Below are 27,477 nucleotides of genomic sequence, written 5' to 3'. Positions count from 1 at the left end.
CCCAAATCCCACACTGGGTAATCTGCACTACAGATCCCACACCCTAAATCCCAGACTCCAGATCCCACAGCCTGGGTCCTGCAACCCAAATCCCACACCCCTGATTCTACACCCCAAATCCCAAATCCAGATCCCACACCCTGGATCCTGCACCCCACACCCCAAATCCAGATCCCACGGCCTGGATCCTGCACCCCAAATTCCACACTCCAGATTCCACACCCCTGATTCTACACCCCAAATCACAAACCCCAAATCCTGCACCCTAGATCCCACACCCTGCATCCTCCACCCCAAAGCCCACACTCCAGATTCCACACTGGGTATTCTGCACCCCAAATCCAGATCCCACACTCTGGATCCTGCACCCCAAATCCCAAATCCCACACCCCGTGCCCCACACCCCCTCCGTTGCGCAAGGGGCCGGGGGCGAGGGCGGCAGCCGGGCTGGCACATCCCGCGTGGGAAGCGGGTGGTGACTCCGGGGTGACCGTGGGGTGACCGTGGGGTGACCGTGGGGTGACTGTGGGGTGACCGTGGGGTGATTGTGGGGCAGCGTGGGGCTGGGACGCGTGAGACCCCATCCCGGCCGGGAGCGCCTGTGGGTTATTAATTATCGGGCTACCCCATAATTGCCCTACGTGGGGTGGCATTAATTAGCTCAGGATACCGGGGAAGTGTGGGGAGGTTTGGGGTGCAGGACTGCCCCTGCCTCGAGGTTTGGGGTGCTCCTGCCCCGCCTCGAGATTTGGGGTGCTCCTGTCCTGCCTCGAGGTTTGGGGTGCAGAACTGCCTCGAGATTTGGGGTTATCCTGTCCCTGCCTCGAGGTTTGGGGTGCTCCTGCCCCTGCCTCGAGGTTTGGGGGTGCAGGACTGCCCCTTCCTCGAGGTTTGGGGTGATCCTGCCCCTTCCTCGAGGTTTGGGGTGCTCCTGCCCCACCTCGAGATTTGGGGTGCTCCTGCCCCTGCCTCGAGGTTTGGGGTGCTCCTGCCCCACCTCGAGGTTTGGGGTGCTCCTGCCCCACCTCGAGGTTTGGGGTGATCCTGCTCTGCCTCGAGGTTTGGGGTGCAGAACTGCCCCGCCTCAAGATTTGGGGTGATCCTGCCCCGCCTCGAGGTTTGGGGTGATCCTGCCCCTTTCTCGAGGTTTGGGGTGCAGGACTGCCCCTGCCTCGAGGTTTGGGGTGCAGGACTGCCCCTTCCTCGAGGTTTGGGGTGCAGGACTGCCCTTGCCCCGAGGTTTGGGGTGCTCCCGCTGTGGGGCAGGTGGGGGGCACCGCCCCACGGAGCGGAGACGGGGGATGGAGAAGGGAACCAGGGCTCGGGGTTAGCGGTACCCCCACGCCCGAGGTGCGATCCCGCACCCCCGGAGCTCGTCCAGGAGCGGCGAGGGTGGAATTACACCTTCCCTGGGGAGGAGGAGGAGGAGGGGAAGGGGGAGGAAGGCTCCGGTATCTCCAGGTGGCACTTGGCACCGTTCCCGGGGTCCTGTCCCGGCTCTCCCGAGGGTGGGCACAGGACCGGACCCCCTCCCCACTTCACCGAGCGGCCCCGGAGCCCCCGGGAGCGGCGGGGATGGGGTCCGGCCGCCCCCCGGCTGCGGGGGCTCGGCTGGCTGGAGGAAAATCCGCTTTCCCCGCCGGCCCTGGGGCTGGGGGGGGTCACTGGGGGGGCTCCGGGACCCCGAGAGTTGGGGGGGCACGGCTGGATGGGGAGGGGTCTGTGGGGGCTCCGGGTGTTGCCCCCTCCCCGCAGCACGGATGCTCTGGGAACAAAAGCAAATTCCTCCGTGCGGAGATGGGGAGGGGGGGTGGGAGAACCCCAAAATTGGTCCGCATGGCCGTGCCCCCCTCCCACGGCTCCGCGTGGGTGGTGGCGAGGTCCGCGGCGCCTCTAATGCGGCACTAATCCTCCCCGGTGACCCCGGTGGCCCCCGGGTGGGGAGGGGGTCGGGTTGGCCCCCGGGTGGGTGGGGAGGGGTCGGGCTGCCCCAGGGGCTGGGGAGGGGTCGGGCTGGCCCCTCGGGTGGGTGGGGAGGGGTCGGGTTGCCCCCCGGGTGGGTGAGGAGGGGTCGGGCTGGCCCCTCGCCTTTCATCTCCCGAGACAAAGCGGGGCCCGGCCCCCTCCCCATTCTGTGCGCCGGGAATGAATGCCCGACCCTGGGGGGCCCTGGCCCCTCACCCCGGAATTTTTCCGCGCATTCCCTGGAAGCAGAGCTCGGGTTGGGTGTGGGGGAGATGAATCTCATCCCCCCCTGCCCCGGAGCCATCGGGAGGGAGCGGGGGGCTCCGATCTGCCTGAACCGGGGGGATGTGCCGGGGTGTCCCTGCAGGGACAGACAGGGCAGGTTTGGGGGGCCACCCCGCTCCGCTGCCGGTACCCCCACACACATCCCCTGCGAAGGGACCCCCCAAACTGCGCCCCACAAGGGTTGCGGTCACCCCCTGGTCACCCCCCACCCTCCGGGCCGGTCGCTGCCCAGCTCGGAGCCCACCCTGGGCTGGCTGGTGGGCATCGTCCCCCCAAAAATCCGCCTGACCCGAGGGGTCTGTGGGTGTGTGACAAGCCTGGGGACCCTGCTGGGGCATCACGCGGGTGGGCTCTGGCACATGGCACAGACCCCCTGCCCCTAAGCGTGGCAGCTAACTTGGGTGCCACGCGTGTCCCTGGGGGTGTCCCCACCTAACTGGGGTGCCACGCGTGTCCCCGGGGGTGTCCCCACGGCTCGGGGTGGCTCAGCAAGGCGTGGCGAGCCCCGGGGGACAGCGACTGTCACCTCCTTGTGCCCCCCTTCCCCCCACTCCCCTCGGCTGGCGGCCGGCCAGCATTGTTCTGCTGCCTCCTCCTCCTCCTCCTCCTCCTCCTCCTCCTCCTCCTCCTCCTCCTCTCCCCCTCCAGCTGCAGCTGCCGGAGCTTTCCTGGGCTCCAGTGCAGGGGGAGCCTCTAACCCCAACCCCACCGAGCCCCCTGGGGGGTTTCACCCTCCATCCCACAGTGGAGGGGGGGGTCTGGTCCAGCAGCCACACATGGAGGTTACGGGATGCAACTTGGCCCCCCAGTAGGGGATTTTTTGGGGGGTTTCCCCTTAACAGCTCAGCAGCCCAGATCTGTGCCATGGCTGGAACCTCCCAGGGCTGAGAAAGGGGGGCTGAAGCTGTTTGGGGGGAGTTTGTCCCCACTGTGGGGTCTCCAGGATGCTGAGGTGACGCAGAGGGTCCAGGAGGGTCACTGGGGGTGGGCTCTGGATAAGTGACAGGGGTGAGGGCCTGGGGGTATCCATGGGGTCAAACCGTGGGACAGGGGGACAAGGGGGGTTGGCAAAGGCAGGGGTGGGGTCCGTGTGCTCCCCTGAGGGAGCAGGAGGAGCTGGGAGCAGCCAGGGGCAGGGGAAGGCAGGATCCGGCAGCTCCCGGTTGTGTAAGGATGGGGAAACTGAGGCACACCCCAGATCAAAGCGGGGCAGTCCCTGGCCCCGAGCTCCTGCTGCCCCACGCTCAACCCCACACCCTGCCCCACACATTGCCCCACACCCTGCCCCACGCTCAACCCCACACCCTGCCCCATGCTCAACCCCACACCCTGCCCCACACTCAACCCCACACACCCGTTTGGGATTCGCGTTTAATGCCAAGTACAAAGTCAACACCCCCCCCCCCAAAAAAACCCAACAAAACCAAAAACAAACCCAACAAAAAAACCTTCTAAAATTCTTCCAAAAATAAATTAAAAGGAAGGGACGGGCCCACCCCCCAACCCCTCCTGTCCTGTGCAAAGAGAAAAGAGCCACCCCCTCTGCATCCCAGGCCTGAGCCACGCTCCAGTAAGGAAAGAAATGGGCAAAGCAAGGAGCTGGGGGCCCGGGCAGCAGCCCCCAGAGTGTGGGGCTGGCAGTGGGGCACCCCAAAGGGGTGGGCAGCTCCCCTCCTCCCCACCTTGGCTCCACCACGGCAGATGGAGAAACTGAGGCAGAGGTATGGGGTACCCCCTCCTCCTTTCTGGCCAGGGCTGGGGTGTGCCCACCGGCACTGGAGCCCACCCCACAGCCCCCGAGCACCCCGGGGCAGGGCAGGGCAGGGCTGGGGGGCTCCAAGTGCTGTCGGAAAGGCGACCTATGTACATCCCTGAAGGTGGTGGCTCCGCCAGCCCCTCGCCAGCCCCTCCCCGGCCCTGCCCTACCCTGTGTGCCCCCGCTATGAGGTCTGGCACTGAACGTGCTGCCGCATCCCGTCCTCGAAGTCATCCTCGTGGTACGCCTCTCCGGTGTAGGGCCGGCGGCCCGGGCCCCCGTGCGCCGTGTAATCGCTGAGCTCCACCTCCTCCGTGTCCTCCGTGGCCATCACCTCCTCCTGCGGTGGGAAGAAGGCCTGCAGCTGCCGCAGGCGGTCCGCGGGGAGCCAGCCCGGCTCGGGGAACTTCACCTGAGGGCACAGAGCGGGTGGGAGGTGTGTGTGGGGAGGTGTGGGGAGGCCACTGGGGAAAGCCAGAGGTGGGAGATGGCAGCTTGAGCTCACCTCGAACTGCAGGATGAGTTTTCCTTTCTGGAAGGGGCTCCTGTAGACGGGCATCCCCTCGTTGGGGATGCACTTCAGGTCGCCGGGCCGGATCACGTCACCTGAGGTGATGAGAGAGAGACAGATGGAGGTCACCCCGCTGCGCTGGCAGCTCCTGGCGTGTCACCCAGCCCCGAGTCCCCTCACCTGGCGGGGAGGACACGAGCAGGGTGCGGTTGTCCAGGGTGCGGATCACCTGCCGGCACCCACACAGGGCGTCTGCCAGGCTGATCTCCCTCCTGACAATGAGGTCGTCGCCGCTGCGCCGGAAAACAGGATGTTCCTTCTGATCCAGCACGATGATGATGTCCCCGGGCTCCAGGCCGGGCACCTGGTCCCCTTCCTCGTGGAAGGTGATTTTCTGCCCGTCCTTCATGCCTGTGAGAGTGGAGGGAGCTCAGAGCCCGCGTGGCAGTTTGGGGTGATGTAAAGACGTTTATTGGTATTCCACGGACGGATACAAGCGAGATCTCTGTGGTTGCTCTTAGGGATGAGGTTTATTCAGGATGCATTGTGGCCCTGCCTCGTGGCTGGGCCTGAGGTGATGGGAGAGGGGAGAGACAAAGAGGGGAGCAGGGACTTCCAGAGGACGCTCCAGGAGGAGAGGGGAAGATCCAAGAGGGCGTCCAGGCCCCTCAGAGACCCCTTATCAAGGGGGCTCCAAGGTGGGCTGGAACAGGACTTGGGCCAATGGGGCCACAGACACCTGATGGTTCAGGGGAGGGTTACAGGTGTGGGGTGAACCATAGATTCTGGGGGGTGAGATGGAACTGTCCATTTGGCTTTTGGACCCCGCTGTAGGTAAGGTTATTGTCCAGCCAGTGGGGGCGTTATATTCATCCTGCCTGTCCTATTATGGTTCTTAATCATATTTATCTACCCTTCCCAACAGGGTGACCCCGCTCTGCCTCCAGCCCCAGCTCACCTTTATCCAGGTGCACGCTGAGGATCTTCTTCTCCCGCACGACCTTGCGGCCGTTGCAGGTGAGGCAGCAGTCGCGGGGCCGGATCCACTCGCCCTGGCCCTGGCACTGGGAACACACGGTCTGGATCTGCTGGATCATGCTGGGCCCCAGCTGGTGGATGCGGACCTCCATGCCCGAGCCGTGGCACTTGGGGCACCTCCTCTGGGCGCCCTCCCGCACCCCGCAGCCTGTGCCAAGGTGGGCAGGGGGTCAGACTGTAGGGCAGGGGGTGCTGGGGCGGCCCCCCAGGCCCTGCAGCCCCTCGCTCACCTCCACACTTGCGGCAGATGATGTTCTTCTGCAGGGACAGCTTTCGTGTGGAGCCGTTGTACAGATCCTCCAGCGACACCGAGAGCTGGTGCACCACGGTCTTCCCTGGGCACAGGGCACAGCCTGGCTCAGCACCAGCCTCGTGCCACCCCCATGCCACGGCCAGGCAGGCACTGGACACCGGCTGAGCCAGTCCTGCTCCCTCCTCAAGGACAGGGACAGTTCCACCCCAGCCCTGGGGCAGTGCCGGTCCCAGCGTGGGCAGGGCACGGCTGCCACCCCGGGGCTCTCAGCTGCCCTCCAGCTGGAGTGGCTGGGATGATTCCCTCGGCTTCATAATTGCCCTGCTATTAACTGCTGCCGCCTCAGCAAGAAGCGCCTGGCGAGTCACCCCGTGCCTGTGACCCAGGCCCAAGGCACGCCGAGAGTCACCGGGCCGGCCCCGCGTCCTGCTGCCACCCCCGGGCCCCATGGCTGACTCAGCCCGGCCCCGGGGACGGCGGGGGAAAGCCGGGACAGGGACAGGGACAGGCACAGGGAAGGGCCCTTTGAAGAGAGGCAGGTGGAGAAAGTAATGAGGGTGGTGAGGAGCTGTGCCGCAGGGGCAGAGACAGCCTGGGGAGCCCGGCTGGATCCCCAGAGCCAGGGCCATGCTGAGCACCAATCTCCTCTCACCCCAAGATCCAGGCAGGGCTGTCACCCCCTGAGACAGTGACACTGACACACGGGGTCCCTGCAGGCCTGGGACCCCCTCAAGCCGGTGTCACACTGTGTTTGGGTGCCAGCCCCTCTCCCTGCAGTCCCCTGTGGTCTGAGCCAGTGCTGTGCTCTGGGGAGCTCTGGGGGATCCTTCCCACCAAAAGGTGCCAGCAGGATTGTCACCTCCTCACCATGCTGGGCAGCAGCCCCTTCCCACCAAGAGGTGCCAGCAGGGTTGTCACCTCCTCACCATGTTGGGCAACAGCCCCTTCCCACCAAAAGATGCCAGCAGGATTGTCACCTCCCCACCATGCTGGGCAGCAGCCCCGTCCCACCAAAAGATGCCAGCAGGATTGTCACCTCCCCACATGCTGGGCAGCAGCCCTGTCCCACCAAGAGGTGCCAGCAGGTTTGTCACCTCCTCACCATGCTGGGCAGCAGCCCCTTCCCACTGAGAAGTGCCAGCAGGGTTGTCACCTCCTCACCATGCTGGGCAGCAGCCCTGTCCCACCAAAAGGTGCCAGCAGGATTGTCACCTCTTCACCATGCTGGGCAGCAGCCCTGTCCCACCAAGAGGTGCCAGCAGGGTTGTCACCTCCCCACCATGCTGGGCAGCAACCCCTTCCCACCAAAAGGTGCCAGCAGGGTTGTCACCCCCTGAGCGAGCCCCGTGTTGGGCAGCAGCCCCCTCCCAGCCCGGGCTCACGGCGAGTCCCTCACCCCGTACCTCTCCGGTCTGCCCGGCCGCGCATCCTCACTCCCGCTCCGAAGAAGAGGTCGAAGATGTCCATGGGTGAGCCGAAGCCGCTGCCTCCCCCTCGGCCGCCCAGGCCTCCTTCCTTCATGGCCCGCTCGCCACCGCGGTCGTACAGCGCCCGTTTGTGGGAGTCCGACAGCACCTCGTAGGCCTGGGAGATCTGCTTGAACTGGGGAGGGGGAGAGGCGGGTGAGGCGGGCCAGGGTCGCCCTGGGGGGGGAATGGGGGGCTGCACGTACCCGCTCGCCCTCGCTGGGGTTCTTGTCGGGGTGGTAGCGCAGTGCCAGGCGCCGGTACGCCCGCTTGATCTCGTCCAGGGTGGCACCCGGCCGCACGCCCAGCAGGTCGTAGTAGCCCGTCTCCTTCACCATCTTCCTGCCTGTGCTGCGATGGGATGGGACAGAGCTGTGAGACTGGCACTGTGAGCCTGGCACCGTGAGCCTGGCACCGTGAGCCCGGCACCGTGAGCCTGGCACCGTGAGCCTGGCACCATGAGCACCGTGAGCCTGGCACTGTGAGCCCCCTAAAACCTGATCCCCCCTAAAACCTGATCCCCCCCCAAAACCCCCGCTGATCCCTGCTTGGAGTTTCCTCAGTTTCCCCCCAGTGGGACACGGGATGGCGACAACAACAGTGACAATGACACGGTGACAGCCAGCCCCACACAGGCGTCCTGCAAGTGTGTGCACGCGTGGGGGTGACCCCCAAGTCCCGTCCCACCGCGGGACCCCCCAAAACTCTTTGCTGCCTGTTCTCCCTCATGCACAGCCCCGCCTCGAGCGTCCCCCCGCGCTGTCAGGGATGTCTGAAGTGCTGTGGGGACATCCAGGCACCGCACGGGGGTCCGGCCTCGGGGGTGGCCCTGTCCCCACCCCGGGGCCGTGTGCCGCAGCCGATAAGCCCCGCGTGGGGTGGGGACGCGTTTATCTTGCGACACGGGGGGACGCGGGGCAGCGCCCGTGAGGCACGCACGGGTAAATAAATGAACAAGCGCTTCCCGCTGCGCACCGGTCTGACCGGGACCGGAGCTGGGTGCGACCGGCGGGGAGGGTCGGTGCCACCCGGTCCAACGGGGGATCCCCGCGGCTGGAGCTGGGGACCCCCGGGACCCCCGGGGCTGGCTCGGTCCAACACGGGATTCCCGTGGCTGGAGCTGCTCCATCCCCCGGGACCCCGGGGCTGGGTCAGTCCTGCCCGGTCCAACGTGGGACCCCCGGGACTGGGTCCCGCCGGGTCCAACGCGGGATTCCCGCGGCTGGAGCTGGGGACCCCCGGGACCCCGGGGCTGGGTCCTGCCCGGTCCAACGTGGGACCCCCGGGACCCCAGGGCTGGGTCCTGCCCGGTCCAACGCGGGATCTCCGTGGCTGGAGCTGCTCCATCCCCCGGGACTGGGTCGGTCCCACCGGGTCCAACGCGGGATTCCCGTGGCTGGAGCTGGGGACCCCCGGGACCCCGGGGCTGGGTCCTGCCCGGTCCAGCGCGGGATCCCCGTGGCTGGAGCTGCTCCATCCCCCGGGACCCCCGGGCTGGGTCGGTCCCACCGGGTCCCACTGCCCCGAGGGTGTGCAGGGGTACCGGGCAGCACGGTGACATCCCGGAGCCCACAGCGGTGTGACGGAGCGGAGCCGAGCCCGGCGCTCACGGAGGAGCGGCCGCCTCAGAGCCCCCCCCGGTGCCCCGGAGGCCCTCAGGTCAACCCCGCAGGGCTGCGCGGGCCCGGCCCGCCCTGACACCGGCGGGGAGGGCGGCTCGGGGGGGTCTCGGAGGTGCCGGGGGGCTCCGGGGGGCTCCGGGGGGCTCCGGGGGTCGCGGCGGGGTCCCGGGGCCGCCCCCCCCTCACTCACCGCCGCCGCCGCTCCGCCGCCGTCTCCGAACTCTCTGGAAGCCACGGGCACGCCCCCCGCGCTGGCCCCGCCCCCTCCGCGCCGCACGCCGCGCCCATTGGTGGAAACGCCCTCCTCCGCCCGCCCATCACCCCTCAGCCGCGGCGCTGATTGGTTGTGGGGGCGGTGCTTGCGGGGCTCGGGTGGAGGGGAGGCGCTTCGCATTGTGATTGGCTAAAACAGCGGTTGGGCGGGGACTCACGGGTGGATACTTCTCTCTGATTGGCTAGTAGCGGGTGGCCAATCAGAGGGAAGAGTGGGAGGTGCGGGTGCGGCGGGAGTCCGGCAGGGGGCGCGCAGGGCGCGCGGAGGGCGGGGCAGTGGGCGGGGCCAACGGAGTGGGCGGGACCAATGAGGGCGTGGCTATACTTGTGGGCGGGGCAGTGGGCGGGGCCAAAGCAGTGGGCGTGGCTAATTTCGCGGTTGTGGGCGTGGTCAGTGCCGGGGGCGTGGCCTGGGGGACATGGGGGGACACCCACACACTTTTGGGGTGCTGGGGTGGGGGTTCTTGGGGGGGCTGAGGGCTCCCGGGGGTTTTGGGGGTCCCAGGGAGTGTCCCGGGGGTCCTGAGCAGCGTCCTGGGGGTCCCGGTGAGGGCACTCCTTGAGGGGTCCCCCCTGGTTCCTCCCGGGGGGGGTCACAGGGTGGTCCCCGGAGCTCTGGGGGATCCTAAATGGGTCATGGAGGGGGGGCTGGAGCAGGGAGGGGGCTGGGGGCTGAACTGGGGGGTCTGAACTTGGGTACCAGGGCAGAACTGGGGGGCTGGGGTCTGGAAAAGGGGTAGAACTGGGGGGCTGGGGTCTCAACTGGGGGGCTGGGGTCTGGAAAAGGGGCAGAACTGGGGGGCTGGGGTCTGAACTGGGGGGCTGGGGTCTCTCCAGGGACCTGAACTGGGGGCTGGGGTCTGAACTGGGGGGCTGGGGTCTCAGCTGGGGGCTGGGTTCTTTCCAGGGGTAAGATTTGGGGGGCTGGGGTCTCTCCAGGGGTCAGAACTGGGGGGCTGGGGTCGGGAAAAGGGGCAGAACTGGGGTGCTGGGGTCTCTCCAGGGGTCTGAACTGGGGGCTGGGGTCTCTCCAGGGGTCTGAACTGGAGGGCTGGGGTCTGAACTGGGGGGCTGGGGTCTCTCCAGGGGGCAGAACCGGGGGGCTGGGGTCGGGAAAAGGGGCAGAACCGGGGGGCTGGGGTCTCTCCAGGGGTCAGAACTGGGGGGCTGGGGTCTGAACTGGGGGGCTGGGGTCTGGGAAAGGGTCAGAACTGGGGGGCTGGGGTCTGAACTGGGGGCAGAACTGGGGGCTGGGGTCTCTCCAGGGGTCAGAACTGGGGGGCTGGGGTCTCTCCAGGGGTGAGAACTGGGGGGCTGGGGTCTCAACTGGGGGGCTGGGGTCTCAGCTGGGGGCTGGGTTCTTTCCAGGGGTCAGATTTGGGGGGCTGGGGTCTCTCCAGGGATCTGAACTGGGGGGCTGGGGTCTGAACTGGGGGGCTGGGGTCTGAACTGGGGGGCTGGGGTCTCTCCAGGGGTCTGAAGTGGGGGCTGGGATCCCCCAGTTCTCTTTGTCCCCACTCAGGGGGGCAGTGGGGGGGTCAGGGCCGCTCCTCCGGACCCCTCCGGGCTCTGGTGCCCCCCTGTGCCCCACCACGGCCTCGGCCGGGCTGGGGGGTCAGGACCCCCTAAGTGGGGGGAGGAGGAGGAGGAGGAGGAGGAGGGGGAGGAGGAGGAGGAGGAGGAGGAGGAGGAGGAGGAGGAAGGGCCGGCTCGGGGGGTCCCCCCCTGCCCGAAACCCAAACCCTGGCGGCAGCTGCTGCCCCCGGGCCAGCGAGCCTGGGAATGTAACAGAATTCCCGCAGAATTCCGGCAGAATTCCCGCAGAATTCCCGCAGAATTCCGGCAGAATTCCCGCAGAATTCCCCCAGAATTCCCGCAGAATTCCGGCCACGAGCTGCGGCTGCTGCTGCTGCTGCCCCCGGGGGCAATGGGCGGGGGGCAGGGTCTGGCACGGGCTGCCCAAACTGGGAATGGGGGTTGTAAACTGGGAATGGGGTCTCTGAACTGGGAATGGGGTCCCTAAACTGGGAATGGGGTCCCTAAACTGGAATGGGGTCCCTAAACTGGGAATGGGGCCCCTGAACTGGGAATGGGTTCCCCAGACTGGGAATGGGGCCCCTAAACTGAAATGGGGGTTCTAAACTGGGAATGGGCTCCCCAAACTGGGAATGTGGCCCCTAAACTGGAATGGGGGTTCTAAACTGGGATTGGGGTCCCTAAACTGGGAACAGGGCCTCTGAACTGGGAATAGGCTCCGCATACTGGGAATGGGGCCCCTAAACTGGAACAGGGTCTCTAAACTGGAATGGGGGTTCTAAACTGGGAACAGGGCCTCTGAACTGGGAATGGGCTCCCCATACTGGGAATGGGGCCCCTAAACTGGGAAGAGGGTCTCTGAAGTGGGAATGGGCTCCTCAAACTGGGAACGGGGCCTCTAAACTGGGAACAGTGTCTCTAAACTGGGAATGGAGTCTCTTAACTGGGAATGGGGTTCCCAAACTGGGAATGAGGTCTCTAAACTGGGAATGTGGTCCCAAACTGGGAATGGAGTCCCCAAACTGGGAATGGAGCCCCCAAACTGGGAATGGAGCCCCCAAACTGGGAATGGGGTTTCTAAACTGGGCGTGGTTCCCAAACTGGGAGTGAGGTCTCTAAACTGGGAATCTGGTTTCTAAATTGGGAATGGGGTTTCTAAACTGGGCACATGGTTCCCAAAGTGGGAGTGGGGTTTCTAAACTGGGAATGGGGTTTCTAAACTGGGAGTGGTTCCCAAACTGGAAGTGAGGTCTCTAAACTGGGAATGAGATCTCTAAACTGGGAATGGGGCTTCTAAACTGGGCACATGGTTCCCAAACTGGGAATGTGGTCCCAAACTGGGAATGGAGTCCCCAAACTGGGACTGGGGTCCCAAAAGTGGGAATGGGGTCCCAAACTGGGAACGGAGTCCCCAAACTGGGAATGTGGTCCCAAACTGGGACTGGGGTCCCAAACTGGGAATGGGGTCCCAAACTGGGAATGGGGACCCAAACTGGGAATGGAGTCCCCAAACTGGAAATAGAGTCCCAAACTGGGAATGGAGTCCCCAAACTGGGAATGGACTCCCCAAACTGGGAATGGGGTTTCTAAACTGGGAGTGGTTCCCAAACTGGGAGTGAGGTCTCTAAACTGGGAACGTGGTCCCAAACTGGGAATGGAGTCCCCAAACTGGGAATGGGGTCCCTAACTGGGAATGGAGTCCCAAACTGGGAATGGGGTCCCCAACTGGGAATGAAGCCCCCAGCCCCGCTGTGGAAGCTGTTGGGGACATGTGCCCGGAGCCAAGGGCCCTTCCTGTCCCCTCCTGTCCCCTCCTGTCCCCTGCTGTCCCCTCCCGGGCCGGGTCGGGTGCCAGCGGTGACTCAGGGCTGGCCGCGGTCACATCCTGTCCCCAGCACGTGTCCCTGGGCTGGCACCGCGCCCCAGCCCTGCCCTGGGCACTGGGTACCGGGGCCAGCCCGGGGCTGGGGACACGGCCCCATTGTCCCAGTGCCACCTGCGCAGGTGGCTGTCCCCAAATCTGGGGGGGGATTCTCCTCTCCCCGTCCTTGGCTCATCCCCTTCCTGCCTGTGGCGGGGACGTGGCAGGCGGGATGAGGGAAACTGAGGCACGGAGTGCCAGACCTGTGATCCTGTGCCACACCTGTGACCCTGTGCCACACCTGTGTCCCTGTGCCACACCCCGTGTCCCTGTGCCACACCCGTGTGCCACACCCATGTCCTTTTGCCACACCCCGTGTGCCACACCCGTGTCCCTGTGCCACACCCATGTCCCTGTGCCACACCCGTGTCCCTGTGCCACACCCCGTGTGCCACACCCATGTCCCTGTGCCACACCCATGTCCCTGTGCCACACCCATGTTCCTGTGCCACACCTGTGTCCCTGTGCCACACCCGTGTCCCTGTGCCATACCCGTGTCCCTGTGCTACACCCGTGTCTTTGTGCCACACCCATGTCCCTGTGGCACACCCATGTCCCTGTGCCACACCCATGTCCCTGTGCCACACCCGTGTGCCACAGCCATGTCTCTGTGCCACACCCATGCCCTTGTGCCACACCCGTGTCCGTGTGCCAGGTTTTGGGGTGCATCCCCAGGGATTGAGGTACATTTCCAGGAATTGGGGTGTATCCCAGGGATTGAGGTGCATCCCAAGGAATTGGGGTGCATCCCCAGGGATTGGGGTACATCCCCAGGGATTGGAGTGCATCCCCAGGGATTGGGGTACATCCCCAGGGATTGGGGTACATCCCCAGGGATTGGGGTGCATCCCCAGGGATCGGGGTGCATCCCCAGGAATTGGGGTGCATTCCCAGGAATTGGGGTGCATCCCCAGAGCTCGGGGCCCACCATCCCGGGCTCCCCCTCCCCCGCCCCCGCCGCTGACGGACAGCCCCAGCCGCGCATTCCCGGCGGGTTTGCCCCGGGCTCGGCCCCGGTATCCTCCGGGCCGGGCTGGCCCAGCTGCCGCCGCACCGGGGCACGGCCCGGCAGCTGAGCGAGCCCCCCGAGCCGATTTTAGCTCCGGGGCAGCTATTCCGGGTCTGCCCCGGGTGAAGGGGTGCCCGAGGGGTGCCCTGGAGGTGCCACGGGAGGGGACGGTGCTGATGGGCACCGCTGATGCCACCCCGGGGTGGCACCAACAGCGCTGCTCTGCTCCCCCGTGGGGATTTTGGGGTCCCTATGGATTGTCCCCGCTGTGAACCCCCCCTTGGCGACACCCCCAGGGCTCATTTTGGGGAGGGGGAGCGAGGGCTGCCCGCACCCCCTCCTGATGTATTTTTAGTCCTTTCCTTATAAGGTTCCCACGAATTTTTGGGAGCTGCGAGAGGAATGAAGTCATCGCTGAGGTCATCCCGCCTCATCCCCCTCCCGGCTCACCCCACAGGGAGGTTTTTGTGTGGCCTCCATTGAAAATCCCCTCGGCCAGGCCGGGAGGAAACAAAACCCTTCCCTGGCTGGCGGGGGGCCAGGCTGCGGGGGGTGGGGGGCTCTGAGAGCTCCAGCCCGGCCAACAATTGGCAGCACCCCCCAGGACCCCCTGCCCCCCCTTTGCACACCCCAGCGGGTGCTGCCCGTGGGGCCAGGAACACTCTGCTTGGGGCTGATGGAATTTGGGGTCAGGGGACCAAGCTGCAGCCCCAGCCAGGGCACTTATGGGGTGACCCAGGGACCCGAGTGCCCCCCAGGGTCACATTTGGTACCCCCAGGGCCATGTTTGGTCCCCCTATGGTCATATTTGGTCCCCCCAGGGTCATATTTTGTCACCCCAGGGCCGTTTTTGGTACCCCCATGGTCATATTTGGTCCCCCCAGGGTCATGTTTGGTCCCCCCAGGGTCATATTTGGTCCCCCCATGGTCATGTTTGGTCCCCTCAGGGTCATATTTGGTCCCCCCAGGGTCATATTTGGTCACCCCAGGGTCATATTTGGTACCCCCATGGTCATATTTGGTCCCCCCAGGGCCATGTTTGGTCACCCCAGGGCCATATTTGGTACCCCCAGGGTCATTTTTGGTACCCCCAGGGCCATTTTTGGTCCCCCCAGGGTCATATTTGGTACCCCCAGGGCTATATTTGGTCGCCCCAGGGTCATATTTGGTCACCCCAGGGTCATATTTGGTACCCCCATGGTCATTTTTGGTCCCCCCAGGGCCATATTTGGTACCCCCAGGGCCATATTTGGTACCCCCATGGTCATATTTGGTACCCCCATGGTCATATTTGGTACCCCCATGGTCATATTTGGTCCCCCCAGGGCTATGTTTGGTCCCCCCAGGGTCATATTTGGTACCCTCAGGGTCATATTTGGTCCCCCCAGGCCCATTTTTAGTACCCCCAGGGTCATATTTGGTCCACCCAAGGGTCATATTTGGTCCCAACAGGGTAATTTTTGGTCCCCCCAGGGTCATTTTTGGTACCCCCAGGGCCATTTTTGGTCCCCCCAGGGCCATGTTTGGTACCCCCAGGGCCATTTTTGGTCCCCCCAGGGTCATATTTGGTACCCCCATGGTCATATTTGGTCCCCCCAAAGTCATATTTGGTCCCCCCACGGTCATGTTTGGTGCCCCCAGGGTCATGTTTGGTCCCCCCAGGGCCATTTTTGGTCCCCCCAGGGTCATATTTGGTCCCCTCAGGGTCATATTTGGTCCCCCCAGGGTCATTTTTGGTCCCCCCAGGGTCATACTTGGTACCCCCAGGACCATTTTGGTCCCCCCAGGGTCATTTTTGGTCCCCCCAGGGTCATATTTGGTACCCCCAGTGTCATGTTTGGTCCCCCCAGGGCCATGTTTGGTCCTCCCAGGGCCATTTTAGTCCCCCCAGGGCCATTTTTGGACCCCCAGGGCCATGTTTGGTCCCCCCATGGTCATATTTGGTCCCCCCATGGTCATATTTGGTCCCCCCAGAGCCATTTTTGTGCCCCCCAGGGCCATGTTTGGTCCCCCCAGGGCCATTTTTGGTCCCCTCAGGGTCATATTTGGTCCCCCCATGGTCATATTTGTTCCCCCCATGGTCATATTTGGTCCCCCCAGGGCCATGTTTGGTCCCCCCAGGGTCATTTTTGGTACCCCCAGGGTCATATTTGGTCCCCCCAGGGCCATATTTGGTCCCCTCAGGGCCATTTTTCGTCCCCCCATGGTCATATTTGGTCCCCCCAGGGTCATATTTGGTCCCCCCAGGGCCATATTTGGTCCCCCCATGGTCATATTTGGTACCCCCAGGGTCATATTTGGTACCCCCATGGTCATATTTGGTCCCCCCAGGGCCACGTTTGGTCCCCCCAGGGTCATGTTTGGTCCCCCCAGGGCCATGCTGATCCTGTTGTGGTCACACAGGGCTGAGGGACAGTCCAGATCCCACTGGGAACACTCTGGGATCCCACTGAGGACACGCTTTGTCCCATTAGGGACACCCTTCATCTCACTGGGAACATGCTGGGTGACATCAGGGACACATTCAGCTCTGCTGGGACATGCTCAGTCCCTTTGGGGACACACTCAAACCTTTTTGGGGCACACTCAATCCCTTTGGGGACACACTGTCCTGTTGGGGACAAATTTGGTCCCACCAGTGACGCACTGGCTCCTGTTTGGACACACTCAATCCCTTTGGGGACACGCTCAGTCCCTTTGGGGACACATTTGGTCCCACCAGTGACACCCTTGCTCCTGCTGGGACACGCTCAATCCCGTTGGGGACATTCTCGGTCCTGTTGGGGACAGCCTGTTGGGGACACTCTCGGTCCCCTTGGGGACACTCTCTGTCCTATTGGGGACACTCTCGGTCCTGTTGGGGACACTCTCGGTCCCGTTGGGGACACTCTTGGTCCCCTTGGGGACATCTCTGTCCCGTTGGGGACATTCTCGGTCCTGTTGGGGAGACTCTCTGTCCTGTTGGGGACACTCTCAGTCCCGTTGGGGACACTCTCTGTCCCTTTGGGGACACTCTCTGTCCCTTTGGGGACACTCTCTGTCCCGTTGGGGACATTCTCGGTCCCTTTGGGGACACTCTCTGTCCCTTTGAGGACACTCTCAGTCCCTTTGGGGACACTCTCAGTCCTGTTGGGGACACTCTCGGTCCCCTTGGGGACACTCTCTGTCCCTTTGAGGACACTCTCTGTCCCTTTGGGGACACTCTCGGTCCTGTTGGGGTCACTCTGTCCCCTTGGGGACACTCTGTCCCTTTGGGGATCCCATCCCCTCCCAGCCCCGGAGCCCCACCAGGGCTCTCTCTCTCCCCCCCGGCTGCAGACCCCAAATCTCCCCCACCCCCAATTTCAGCACTCCCGGTTTTCAGCTCTTCCTCCCCTCCTCCTCCTCCTCCTCCTCCTCCTGGCGGGGATGAAGGGCTCCCCTCCCCCCGCCATCTGCGCCCCCTCATCGCCCTGTCCCGGCGCAGGAATGCGGATTCATTTCGGGAGGAATGTCACCTCACCCCCCGCACTCCCGGGCCGTGTCTGTCCCCTCCTCTCCATCCTCCCCCTCCTCCGCGGGCCTCGGGGACCCCTCGGGGGGCTCGGGGGGCTCGGGGGGCTCCGCTGGGGCCGAGGTGGGATGGAGCGCGGATTCAGCCCCTCGGAAGGGGATTTTATCTCCCGGCGCTCGCAGTTTCACCTTAAAAGGAATCTGTCGCCTCCGGGCAGGGCAGGGGGACTTTGGCACGGAGGAAAGCGGGGAAATGTCGGGTTCTTATCGCTGCTGGCTCGGAGCATCCCCGCTGCGGGAACCACCGAGCTAAATCGGGCACCGGGAGCACAGCCGGCGGTGCCAGCGGTGCCAGCGGTGCCAGCGCCACCCGAGGCACCGTGTGCCCTGTCCCGGGTCACTCAGCCCTTCGCCCGGCATGAAGGAACCCGTTCTTCGGCTCTGCTGCACAACGGGGAGATTGAGCCCCCCGCAGCCCCACCGGGGTGTGCGGGTTGTGCCGCGGGCACCGTGCCCACATCGGGCAGGAACGGCGGGCGGGGCTGTCGGTCCTGCCTCGGGGGGTGACATCGCTCTGGGGGTGGGGGAGCAGCACACCAGGGATGGGGTCTGTAACCCCCGGGGGCTGCATCGCCCTGGAATGGGGGAGCATCTCCTGGGGGCATTGTCCTGGGAATGGAGGAACATCTCCTGGGGGTATCACCCTGGGGGCTGCATCACCCTGGGAATGGAGGAACATCTCCTGGGGGGCTGCATCGCCCTGGGAATGGGGGAAAATCTTCTGGGGGCATCACCCTGGGAATGGGGGAACCTCCTTGGAGCATTGTCCTGGGGGCTGCATCACCCTGGGAATGGAGGAACATCTCCTGGGGGGCTGCATCACCCTGGAATGGGGGAACATCTCCTGGGGGGCTGCATCACCCTGGGAATGGGGGAGCATCTCCTGGGGGGCTGCATCACCCTGGGAATGGGGGAGCATCTCCTGGGGGCATCACCCTGGGAATGAGGGAACCTCCTTGGAGCATTGTCCTGGGGGCTGCATCACCCTGGGAATGGAGGAACATCTCCTGGGGGTATTATCCTGGGGGGCTGCATCACCCTGGAATGGGGGAACATCTCCTGGGGGTATCACCCTGGGGGCTGCATCGCCCTGGGAAATAGGGGAACATCTCCTGGGGGGCTGCATCGCCCTGGAATGGAGGAACATCTCCTGGGGGTATCACCCTGGGAAATGGGGGAGCATCTCCTGGGGGCATTGTCCTGGGGGCTGCATCACCCTAGGAATGGGGGAACATCTCCTGGGGGTATTGTTCTGGGGGCTGCATCACCCTGGGAATGGAGGATCCTCCTCCTGGGGGTCTGCATCACCCTGGAATGGGGGAACATCTCCTGGGGGCATTGCCCTGGAATGGAGGAACATCTCCTGGGGGTATCACCCTGGGAAATGGGGGAGCATCTCCTGGGGGTATCACCGTGGGGGCTGCATCACCCTGGGAATGGGGGAACCCCCCTGGGGGCATCACCACCACAGGAGTGGGCCAGCACCACCCCAGGGCTGGGGGCCACCAGGGATGTGGGATGTGCCGTTGGTTGTCTCAGAGTTCACTGATCCTGCCCCCAGCCCGTGCTGCTGGATGCCCCCAGGGGCATTTCCCAGCCAAAAGCAGCCTGGTAGTGCAACCCCCCCCCCCAAAACACAGCCCCCCCTGCCCCCCAGCCCTGCTCCCCACCCCCAGAGTGAGGAGAGCCAGGCCCTGAGTGGGAGGATGAGGTTTTATTAAATTAATGTCGAGGCAGGGGATACATCCAGTGTGGCTCAGCCCCCAGGGTCGGGTTGGGGCTGGGGACCCTGGGGTGATGTACCCAAAATGCTGAGTCCCAGGGGGGAATTTGGGGGGTGGGGGGTCCCTAACCTCCAGTTGGACCTCCTGGGACAAATATTGGGGGAGCTGGAGGGGGAGGATCGCAGAAAATGGGGAAACACAGAGTTTAAATTAAATACAGCCACGGCAACCCGCCCAGGAGGAAACTCAAAATGCAGCAGGGGGTCCCAGAGCAAACATGCGAATTTGGGTGGGCTGCAGAGGGGGACAACTCGGTGCTCCCTCACTCTGAGAAAGGGTGCAAAAAATCCACACAAACATGGTAAAAACCTCAAGGAGCTGGGGAAGCATCAGGAGAGGGCTGGGACGAGTGGAGGTACCGGGTTTTGGCAGGAAGGGGGTACCAGAAGGATGCCCCTGGCTGCTGTCACTCGTCCCCTGAGGACCAGGGCTGCTGCTCAGCCCTCAGCCCGGGTGGGAGGCACAGAACATCCTCCCCCAGAGCAGGGGGCACAGCGCTGGGCTCGGCTCCAGCACGCTTCCCCCTCGGGGTGCCATCCCCCAGCTTGGTGGCAGTGCCATCTCCAGGGCTGGGGGGCTGCTCTGGCATTCCCAGCGAGGGCTCTGTGGTGTCTGTGGGCATCTCCTGAGCTGGGGCCATGCTGGTGGTGCCGTTCAGCAGCTCCTCGGTGAACTCAGCCAGGTCTTCCAGGCTGGCCTGGCGGTGCAGACCGTTCTCCATCTCCGGTGCCTCCTGCACCGTTGGCTCCTCCTCGCTGGATGAGGCACACGAGGACTCTTCTCCTGCATCCTGGAGGACCTCACTCCTGCCAGGACCCTGCCCACCCTCTGCCAGCCTCACCCCCATCAGCTCCTGGTTGAATTCCAGGGCCTGCTCAACTATTTCCAAAATATCCGAGTCCTTCATGAGATCCCCCGGCATGTCTGCAGGGAGGACAGGTGGGTCAGGGATGTCTGGGATCGCCTCTGGAAGACCTCCCTGCCCGTTCCTGGGGGGAGGAAGGCTCTGACTGCCGAGTGCCTCCTCCTCCTCCGTGGGTGTCTGCTCTTCCAGAGGCTGCTCTGCTGGAGGGGTGGCCTTGGTCATGCCATGGAGAGCCGTGCTGGGCTCATCCTCCTCTTCCTCCTGCTCCTCCCGCCCTGCCAAGCCCGGGAGGGTTGTTGGTGCCCTGGCATCCCTCTCCAGCTCAGCTGTGTGCTGGAGCTCCACAGACTCAGCAGCCAGACTTTCAGAGGGCTCTGGTTCCTCCCACGCTGCCGTGCCTGTGGCACCCTGGGGTGCCTCATCAGAACCTCCTGCTGATGGTGCCACCACCCCGAGGCAGCCGGGATCTTCTTCTGGGCCTTCCTCCAGCTCAGCAGCGTTGTCCTCATCCCTTGGCACCTCAGATTCTTCTTCAGTGGGCATCTCCACATCCTCATCTGCTTCTGCAGCAAGCACCTCGAGGTGCTCTTTGCCCTCTGGCGCTGGAGATGTTTCTCCAGGAGCCCTCAGACCATCTTGGCTGCCTTCAGTTGCTTCAACTTTAATTTCTTCAAAGTCCTCGGAGATCTCAGCTTCCTCTTGGCTGGGAGCAGAGACCATGAAATAACCTTCCTCCTCCTCAGCCCCCTCTGCCCCTGCCTCCTCTTCGGGGCTGTCTGGCACGGTGGGAGTGGGTGGCTTGTCCCCCCCCTGCAGCCACCCGTCACCCTCCTGAGCTGTGCCACTCGTGGGTGCTGTCTCCGAGGTCTCCTCGCTCTCTGGAGGGTCTGGGCTGGCTGTCCCCACACCCAGCACCTCCTCTCTGTAGAGGAGCAGGGCTGTGCTGTCCGGCAGCGTGTCCTCCAGCTCCACCCTCCTGCTGCTGCCCGTGGTGGCCTCCAGGTCCTTGGGGGGCTCCTCCAGTGCCCACTCACCACTGGCACCTGGCACCTGCTTCAGTGCCACCAGCTCGGAGCTCTGCAGCTTCTCCAGGCCTGGGCTGAGCCCCTCGGTGGTGTCCTCATCCTGCAGCTCCTCCTGCAGCTCCTCCTGCACCTCGGCCATCTCCTGCCTGTGCCCTCGCTCGGGGGCACCTGGAGGTGCTGGGTCAGGCTCTGCCACGCTGCCCAGCCGTGCCAGCCCTGCTGCTGGCTCATCCTCTGGCAGTGCCCGCTGCTGCCTCATCTCCTGGCTCTTGGCATCGTCTTCATCATCCTCCTGGCCTTCCTCCAGCTCTGCTGGCGTTGCGCCGTGTGTCTCCTCACTGTGCAGCCTTCCTGCGCTGCTGGGGGTGTCGTCTGCCCAGGCTGCCTCTTCTGGCCCCAAAAGTCCCTCAGAGTCCTCTGCTGTCACCTCCCAGTCCTCTGGGCAGGGCTCTTGGCCATCATCCCCCCGTCCCCAGGGCTCCTCTTCCTCCTCCTCCTGTTCTCCTCCCTCTCTTTCCTGCAGGTCCTCGGGCTCCTCTGGGGCTCTGCTCTCCCCCTCTGGGGTGGCACCTCCCAAAGCCTCTCCTGCCCCATGGTCTTGTCCTTCCTCAGAACCTTCTCCTGCCCCATGGTCTTGTCCTTCCTCAGAACCTTCTCCTGCCCCATTGTCTTGTCCTTCCTTGGAGCCTTCTCCTGCCCCATGGTCTTGTCCTTCCTCAGAACCTTCTCCTGCCCCATGGTCTTGTCCTTCCTTGGAGCCTTCTGCCCCTTGCTCTTCTCCTGCCTTGGAGTCTTCTCCTGCCCCGTGGTCTTCTCCTGCCTCAGTATCTTCTCCTATCCCTTGCTCCTCTTCTGCCTCAGAGTCTTCTACCCCGTGGTCTTCTCCTGCCCCTTGGTCTTCTCCTGTCCCTTGGTCTTCTCCTGCCTCGGAGCCTTCTCCTGCCCCATGGTCTTGTCCTGCCTCAGAGTCTTCTCCTATCATTTGCTCTTCTTCTGCCTCAGAGTTTTCTACCCCTTGGTCTTCTCCTGCCCCTTGCTCTTCTCCTGCCCCTTGCTCTTCTCCTGCCCCTTGGTCTTCTCCTGCCCCATGGTCTTCTCCTGCCCCATGGTCTTCTCCTGCCGTGAGGTCCTCTCCTGCCATGGGGTCCTGCCCTACCCCACGATCTTCTCCTCCCAGCACCTCCCTGCCGGCCTCTCCCTTTTCTCCCTCCCCATCTCCCACTCTGCCCGTGTCCTCCCCTCCCACAGCATCTCCTGTGGAAGCCTCCTGTGCTGGGATGGCCTCATGGACACCTGAGGCCTTCAGCTCTGGACCCACCTCCTGTCCCCTTTCCTTCTCTGCAGCCGGATCCGTCTCACACAGAGGCATTTTCTGCTGCTCAGACCTTTCCTGCTCTGCACCAACAAAATCCTCTTCCAGGTGACCTTCTGTGGGTGAAACCAGGTGGCTTTCCACAAGGACAGCACCGACAGCTTCCACTCCTCTGTGTGGACACTCCTCTTCTTGCACATCTGCTGCTTCTTGTTGGAAATGTCCCTTCTCCTCCTCCTCCTCATCCTCTGAGGGGTGTGAAGGCTCTGGGCTTGGGGTCTGTGTCATTTCCTGCTCTGCCTTTTCCCAGCTGCTCACTGCCTGCCCAGCAGGACCATTGTCCCTTTCCTGAGCCTCCACTTCTGGATATCTTGGGCTCAGCACAGCAGGTACCTCCTCTTCCTCCTCCTCCTCCTCCTCCTCCTCTTCCTCCCATGCTCGCAGATCTTCCCGGCTGGCCGAGGCACTCAGGGACCCGTCTGTGTGCTGCAGGATGCTGCTCCCCACACCCAGCCCCTGGAGCAGGACCTCCCCATCCCTCTGCTCTGCCTCGGGGCTCTCCCCACCCTCAGAACCCCCTGAGGGCTCCTCGGACACAGCCTCCCCACAAACCTCGGGGGTAAAAACGGGGCTGGGGGCACAGAGATCCCATGTGGAGGTGGCTGTGGGCTCCTCTTTGGGCTGAGCATCATCTCCCATCTCCTTCAGCGCGTCCTCCAGCGCCTCGCTGACCAGCCGGGCCGGGTACCGCAGCCTGCGGGCAGCCCCGGGGGTGGCACTGCCAGTGTCCCCCGAGGCTCGGGACAGGGGACACTCCATCCCCGGGCTGATCGCTGCCCCATCTCCTCCCGGCCAGGCGGGACCCTCTCCCCCAGAGCTCTCCTGCCCCGGCGCTGAGGGGTTGGGGGGCTCGGGGGAGAGCGGAGGGGCGGCTCTGCCAGCCTGGGGCGGGCTGGGTGAGGGGCACCCGGGGGCTCCCGACCCCCCAACCCGACCGCTGGCCGTGCCCTGGAGGACTGAGGTGATTTTCTGCAGCTCCCTGGAGCTTTTGGGACTCGGGGTGTCGCTTTGGGGTTTTGCCGGCTGCCCCCTCCCCGCTGGCACCACTTTGCTGCCGCTGCTGCTGCTCAGCTCCAGTTTGAGATCTGCAAAGAGTGAGGTGGAGGCCTGAGCAGGCGAGGAGCCGCTCCGGGGCTGTCCCAGCCCTCCCTCTCCTATTTTTGAGCAGCTCCTTCTTGGAAAGTGGGAAATTCCTCTCTCCTGAGCGCAGCGGATGCTGCTGCTCCCGGGGGATTCAGCATCGGGCCGGGACAATGCAGTGCCCAGCTGCGGCCCTGCTGCTGGGGAAAGTGTGCAGGTGACAAGTTTTCCTTCTTGTTTTGTGTTTTTTGTTTTGTTTGGAGGAAAAAGGAAATGCTCAGCTTGTTACCACAGCCCTCCGTCCTGTCCTGCTGGGCAGATCCGCTCCTGCCCTTCCCATGAAAGGCAGGGAATTAAAAAAGGAGGGGAAGGAGCAGATAAGCCTTAGAAAGGAGCAGATAAACTTTAGAAGAAGCAGATAAACTTTAGAAAGGAGCAGATAAACTTTAAAAAGGAGCAGATAATCCTTATCTGGGCTGTGAGCCCCAAGCCAAGAGCCCCCCGCCGCTGTTCACACCTTCCTAGTGCAGCACCGCTGTCAGGAAAATGCAGGGAAACGTGTCTAAATCCACATTTAAACACATCTAAACCCCCCCACGAGCCCTCCCAGGGTGAGGCGGTGATGTTGGGGTGGTGCTGGGGGTCTCCCTTACCTCGCACACCGTTGGCCAACCTGAATTCCCCGGCAGGTATCTGCAGGCGGCTGCTCTCCGCTTCCAGCAGCGTCCTGGAGGGGGAGAGGAGCTCGGTGGGTGCTGCTGGGTGGGTGCTGGGTGCTGCTGGGTGGGTGCTGCAGGGTGCTGGGTGCTGCAGGGTGGGTGCTGGGTGCTGCAGGGTGGGTGATGCAGGGTGCTGGGTGCTGCTGGGTGGGTGCTGCAGGGTGCTGGGTGCTGCTGGGTGGGTGCTGCAGGTGCTGGGTGCTGCTGGGTGGGTGCTGCAGGGTGCTGGGTGCTGCAGGGTGGGTGCTGGGTGCTGCTGGGTGGGTGCTGCTGGGTGCTGGGTGCTGCTGGGTGGGTGCTGCAGGGTGCTGGGTGCTGCAGGGTGGGTGATGCAGGGTGCTGGGTCCTGCTAGGTGGGTGCTGCAGGGTGGGTGCTGGGTGCTGCAGGGTGGGTGCTGGGTGCTGCAGGGTGGGTGCTGCAGGGTGCTGAGTGCTCCCTGTGCGCGCCCCAGCTCACCCCGCTGGGTGAGGTAAACTGAGGCACGGGGGGTTTCGCGGCTCTGTCACGGCTCCGTGAGGACACGGACCGCACCGAGGGAACCCCCCTTGCTCCTGCCTCCCCTCCCATCCCCCCGGGGCCGGGATTAGTGTCCGCGCAGGGTGACATCATGCTCTGCCCTATTCTCATGCTAATGGTCCCCCGGGTCCCCGGCCGGCCGCCTTTGTGCGGGGCCATCTGGAAGGGCTGCGGAAGGGGCACGGGGCTACCCCGAGCCTGACCCGCCTTGTGCCAACCCCTCCCCGTGTGCCCACCGCGGTGCCAGGCGCGCCCAGCTCCGTTTGTCACCTGTAGGTCGCCACTTCCAGGCTCAGGGACATCTTGAGGTGCATGAGCTGCTGCCTGTCCTCCAGCACCCGGGCGATCTGCGCCCTCAGGCTCTGCTGCTCCTGCTCCAGGGCTTCCATCGCCAGCTGCGGGAGCACAGCGGGGTCAGGGCCACCCCCAGCCCGGCCCCAGCCCCGCCGCTCCCCGGGCAGCGGGCTCGGTGCGTCCCCCGGGATGCTGAGGGACGGGAGCCTGGGCGCTCCTTGGGTTTAAAACCGAATTGGACTTGTCCAAGGCGGACGGGCCACCTTTATTTAACCCGGAAAAAACCAGATATTATTTATATGTGTCCGAAAAATAGCGCGGGGGGCAGAGGATGGGGCAAGATGAGCGCGGCTGAAAAGCGATGGGAAGAGGGAGGAAAGGCCGGTGGGAAAGAAACAACTTTCAGAGCAGCACCGAGGCTGCTTCACTCTCTTCCCCAGGACCCCCACGGCTGCTGCCTGAGCTGGAACAAAGGGAGACCCTTCCCCGGGCAGTGCTGCCGCTGTTTCCAGCCCAGCCCGCCTCCGCCTCCCGCTGCTGAATCGCTTTTGCAGCCGCAGCGGACCCGGTGGGAGTTTGTCCTGCCCGCCCCGCCGCCGGTGCTGGGGCTGTCCCGGGGCTGGGTCCCGGTCCTGGCACGGGTCAGGGACAAACAGCCCCGGGCACGGTGCTGGGGGAGCACCCGGCGGCTGCTCCGCTGCAGTTTGGTGGCTCCGGGTCTGTTGTGCCGGGGGCAGAGATGTCCAAAGCCACTTCGCTCTTCCTCCTGCCCTCCTCATCTTCCTCCGCAGCCTGGGGTTTGCTCCCTCTGTTTCCCATCCACCTCTCCCATCCCACCCAGCACCCACAGCCCCCTCCTCTCCCCGGGACTCAGCTCCTTCCCACCGCCTTCACTCGCCTGGAACTTTTCTGCCTCCCCTCGCTGCTCCTGCCACTGCCGGGCCAGGCTCTCCTCCAGCATCTCCTTCCGAGCTTTCAGCCCCGCCAGCTCCTTCTCCAGGTGCTGCAGCTGCAGTTGGCTCTGCTGGTTGTCCTCCACCGCCTTCCACAGGTTCTCCTTGGCCTGGCAGAGGGAACCCTCCAGCTGCGACACCTCCGTCTTGTAGGTCTCCACCGCCCCTTTCCAGATCTCCGAGAGTCTCTTGGAGTAATCCTCCACCTCCACCGGCTGGAAAGCCACCGGGGCACAGCGGAAGCTCTCCAGGCTGTGCGAGAAAGTGGCGATCTCCTGGTCCAGCCCCGCTTTCTCCTCCTCGTGCACCTCCAGCAAGGCTTCCACCTCCTTCTCCAGCTGCACAGCTCTCTCCTTCAGCCAGATCTGCGCTCTCCTCTCCTCCTCCAGCTCCTTCCTGCTCAAGGACAGCTGCTTCTTAGCTTCTTCTCGAGCTACCTGCTCCTTCTGGCACCTGCTTTTCACCTGCTGCACCTCCTCGTAGAGGTTGTCCCTGGCCAGCTCGGCCGAGAACTTCTCCCTGAAGGCGCAATCCAGCGCATCCCTCAGGGCTCGCAGCTCCTCCTCGTACTTGGCCCTCCACGAGTCCCCGGCCGGGCTGTTCTTGCTGCTCTGGATTTCAGCTCGCAGCACCTCGTTCTCCTCCTCCAGGAACTTCACGCGGGCCAGGTACGCCTCCAGCCGCTTGTTGAGGTCCCACATCTGCAGCGATTCCTCTCGCAGGGCTCTCGGCCCTGAGAAACTTGCCGTGCTCAGCATGGGCGCTGCCGGAGGCTGCCGGGGCTCGGGAGCCGCCGGGGGAGGAAGACGCCGGGGGAGGAAGATGAAGATGCCAGGGGAGGAAGATACCGGGGGAGGAAGATGCCGGGGGAGGAAGATGAAGATGCCGGGGGAGGAAGATGCCCGGGGAGGAAGATGAAGATGCCCGGGGAGGAAGATGCCCGGGGAGGAAGATACCGGGGGAGGAAGATACCGGGGGAGGAAGATGAAGATGCCCGGGGAGGAAGATGCCGGGAGGAAGAGCAGAGCGCCGAAGAACGGGCAGGGAAGCGAGTGGCTGGAGCGGAGAGGAGCGCAGCTATTCATACTCTGCGCTGCCGAGTGGGAGGCCCCCGAGACCGGCCGAGCAGCCGGATTTAACCCTTGCACAGCCGAGCCCACTCCAGCCCACTCGGGCTCGACGCTGAGCTCTGATTTCGCAGCCCTGCTGAAGAGCAAGGTGCTGCTTCCCACCTCGGCAGGGTGGCAGCAGGGTTTGGATGTTCTCCCGGCGTGGATCGGTGGGGAATGCCCTCCCTAAAGCCTGAGGGTCATGCCAGGGAGCTGGAGCGCTGCCGTGGGGCTTGGGAGGTGTCCAAGGGCACTTGGCAGATGCCCACGCTGGCTGCAGCATCCCTCGGTGGGGGTTTGTCAGCTCCAAAACCTGGGCAAGGAGCCCCAGAGGAGCCCACCGAGGCTCTCACAGCCCTGCCCAGGTGACCGAGGACATCTCGTGGTGCCCGGGGCTGCTCCGGGCTCAGGGCAGATCCCTGGATCCACCCGCGTGGAAATCCCTCTGCGGAGAGACAGCAGCTCAGCTGTGTGGCCAGTGGCTCCCTGGGGCGCTGCATCCAGCTGTGTCCAGCTGTGTCCAGCTGCGATTTTCTTTCTTTCCAGATGTCCGTGTGGGAGCCCGACGGGAG

General features: G+C 64.4%; 2 protein-coding genes across 3 annotated transcripts; both read right to left on the bottom strand.

The window, feature by feature from the left end:
- Positions 1-3,607: 3,607 nt before the first annotated feature.
- Positions 3,608-9,182, bottom strand: LOC105759762 (dnaJ homolog subfamily A member 1). The gene is made up of 8 exons (XM_030291538.3): positions 9,087-9,182; positions 7,481-7,625; positions 7,212-7,410; positions 5,786-5,890; positions 5,476-5,703; positions 4,698-4,928; positions 4,512-4,612; positions 3,608-4,418 (listed from the first exon to the last, which is right to left on the bottom strand). Exons 2-8 carry the CDS (start codon positions 7,610-7,612, stop codon positions 4,191-4,193), a joined length of 1,224 nt encoding a protein of 407 aa, XP_030147398.2. The 5' UTR covers positions 7,613-7,625; positions 9,087-9,182; the 3' UTR covers positions 3,608-4,190.
- Positions 9,183-18,886: 9,704 nt separating this feature from the next.
- NES (nestin) lies at positions 18,887-26,694 on the bottom strand. Of its 2 annotated transcripts, XM_072918534.1 has the most exons (5): positions 25,742-26,694; positions 24,820-24,944; positions 23,967-24,040; positions 21,585-23,318; positions 18,887-21,512 (listed from the first exon to the last, which is right to left on the bottom strand). In XM_072918534.1, exons 1-5 carry the CDS (start codon positions 26,552-26,554, stop codon positions 19,378-19,380), a joined length of 4,881 nt encoding a protein of 1,626 aa, XP_072774635.1. In that variant the 5' UTR covers positions 26,555-26,694; the 3' UTR covers positions 18,887-19,377. The 2 variants fall into 2 exon arrangements, with proteins under 2 accessions (XP_072774635.1, XP_030147330.2); XM_030291470.4 differs by having other exon boundaries at positions 18,887-23,318.
- Between the last annotated feature and the right edge of the window lie 783 nt (positions 26,695-27,477).

Source organism: Taeniopygia guttata, chromosome 25 (genome assembly GCF_048771995.1).
Source record: "Taeniopygia guttata chromosome 25, bTaeGut7.mat, whole genome shotgun sequence".
Lineage (NCBI taxonomy): Eukaryota > Metazoa > Chordata > Aves > Passeriformes > Estrildidae > Taeniopygia > Taeniopygia guttata.
Note: the sequence above shows the minus strand (reverse complement) of the source record. Positions and strands in the feature narration are given on the sequence as shown.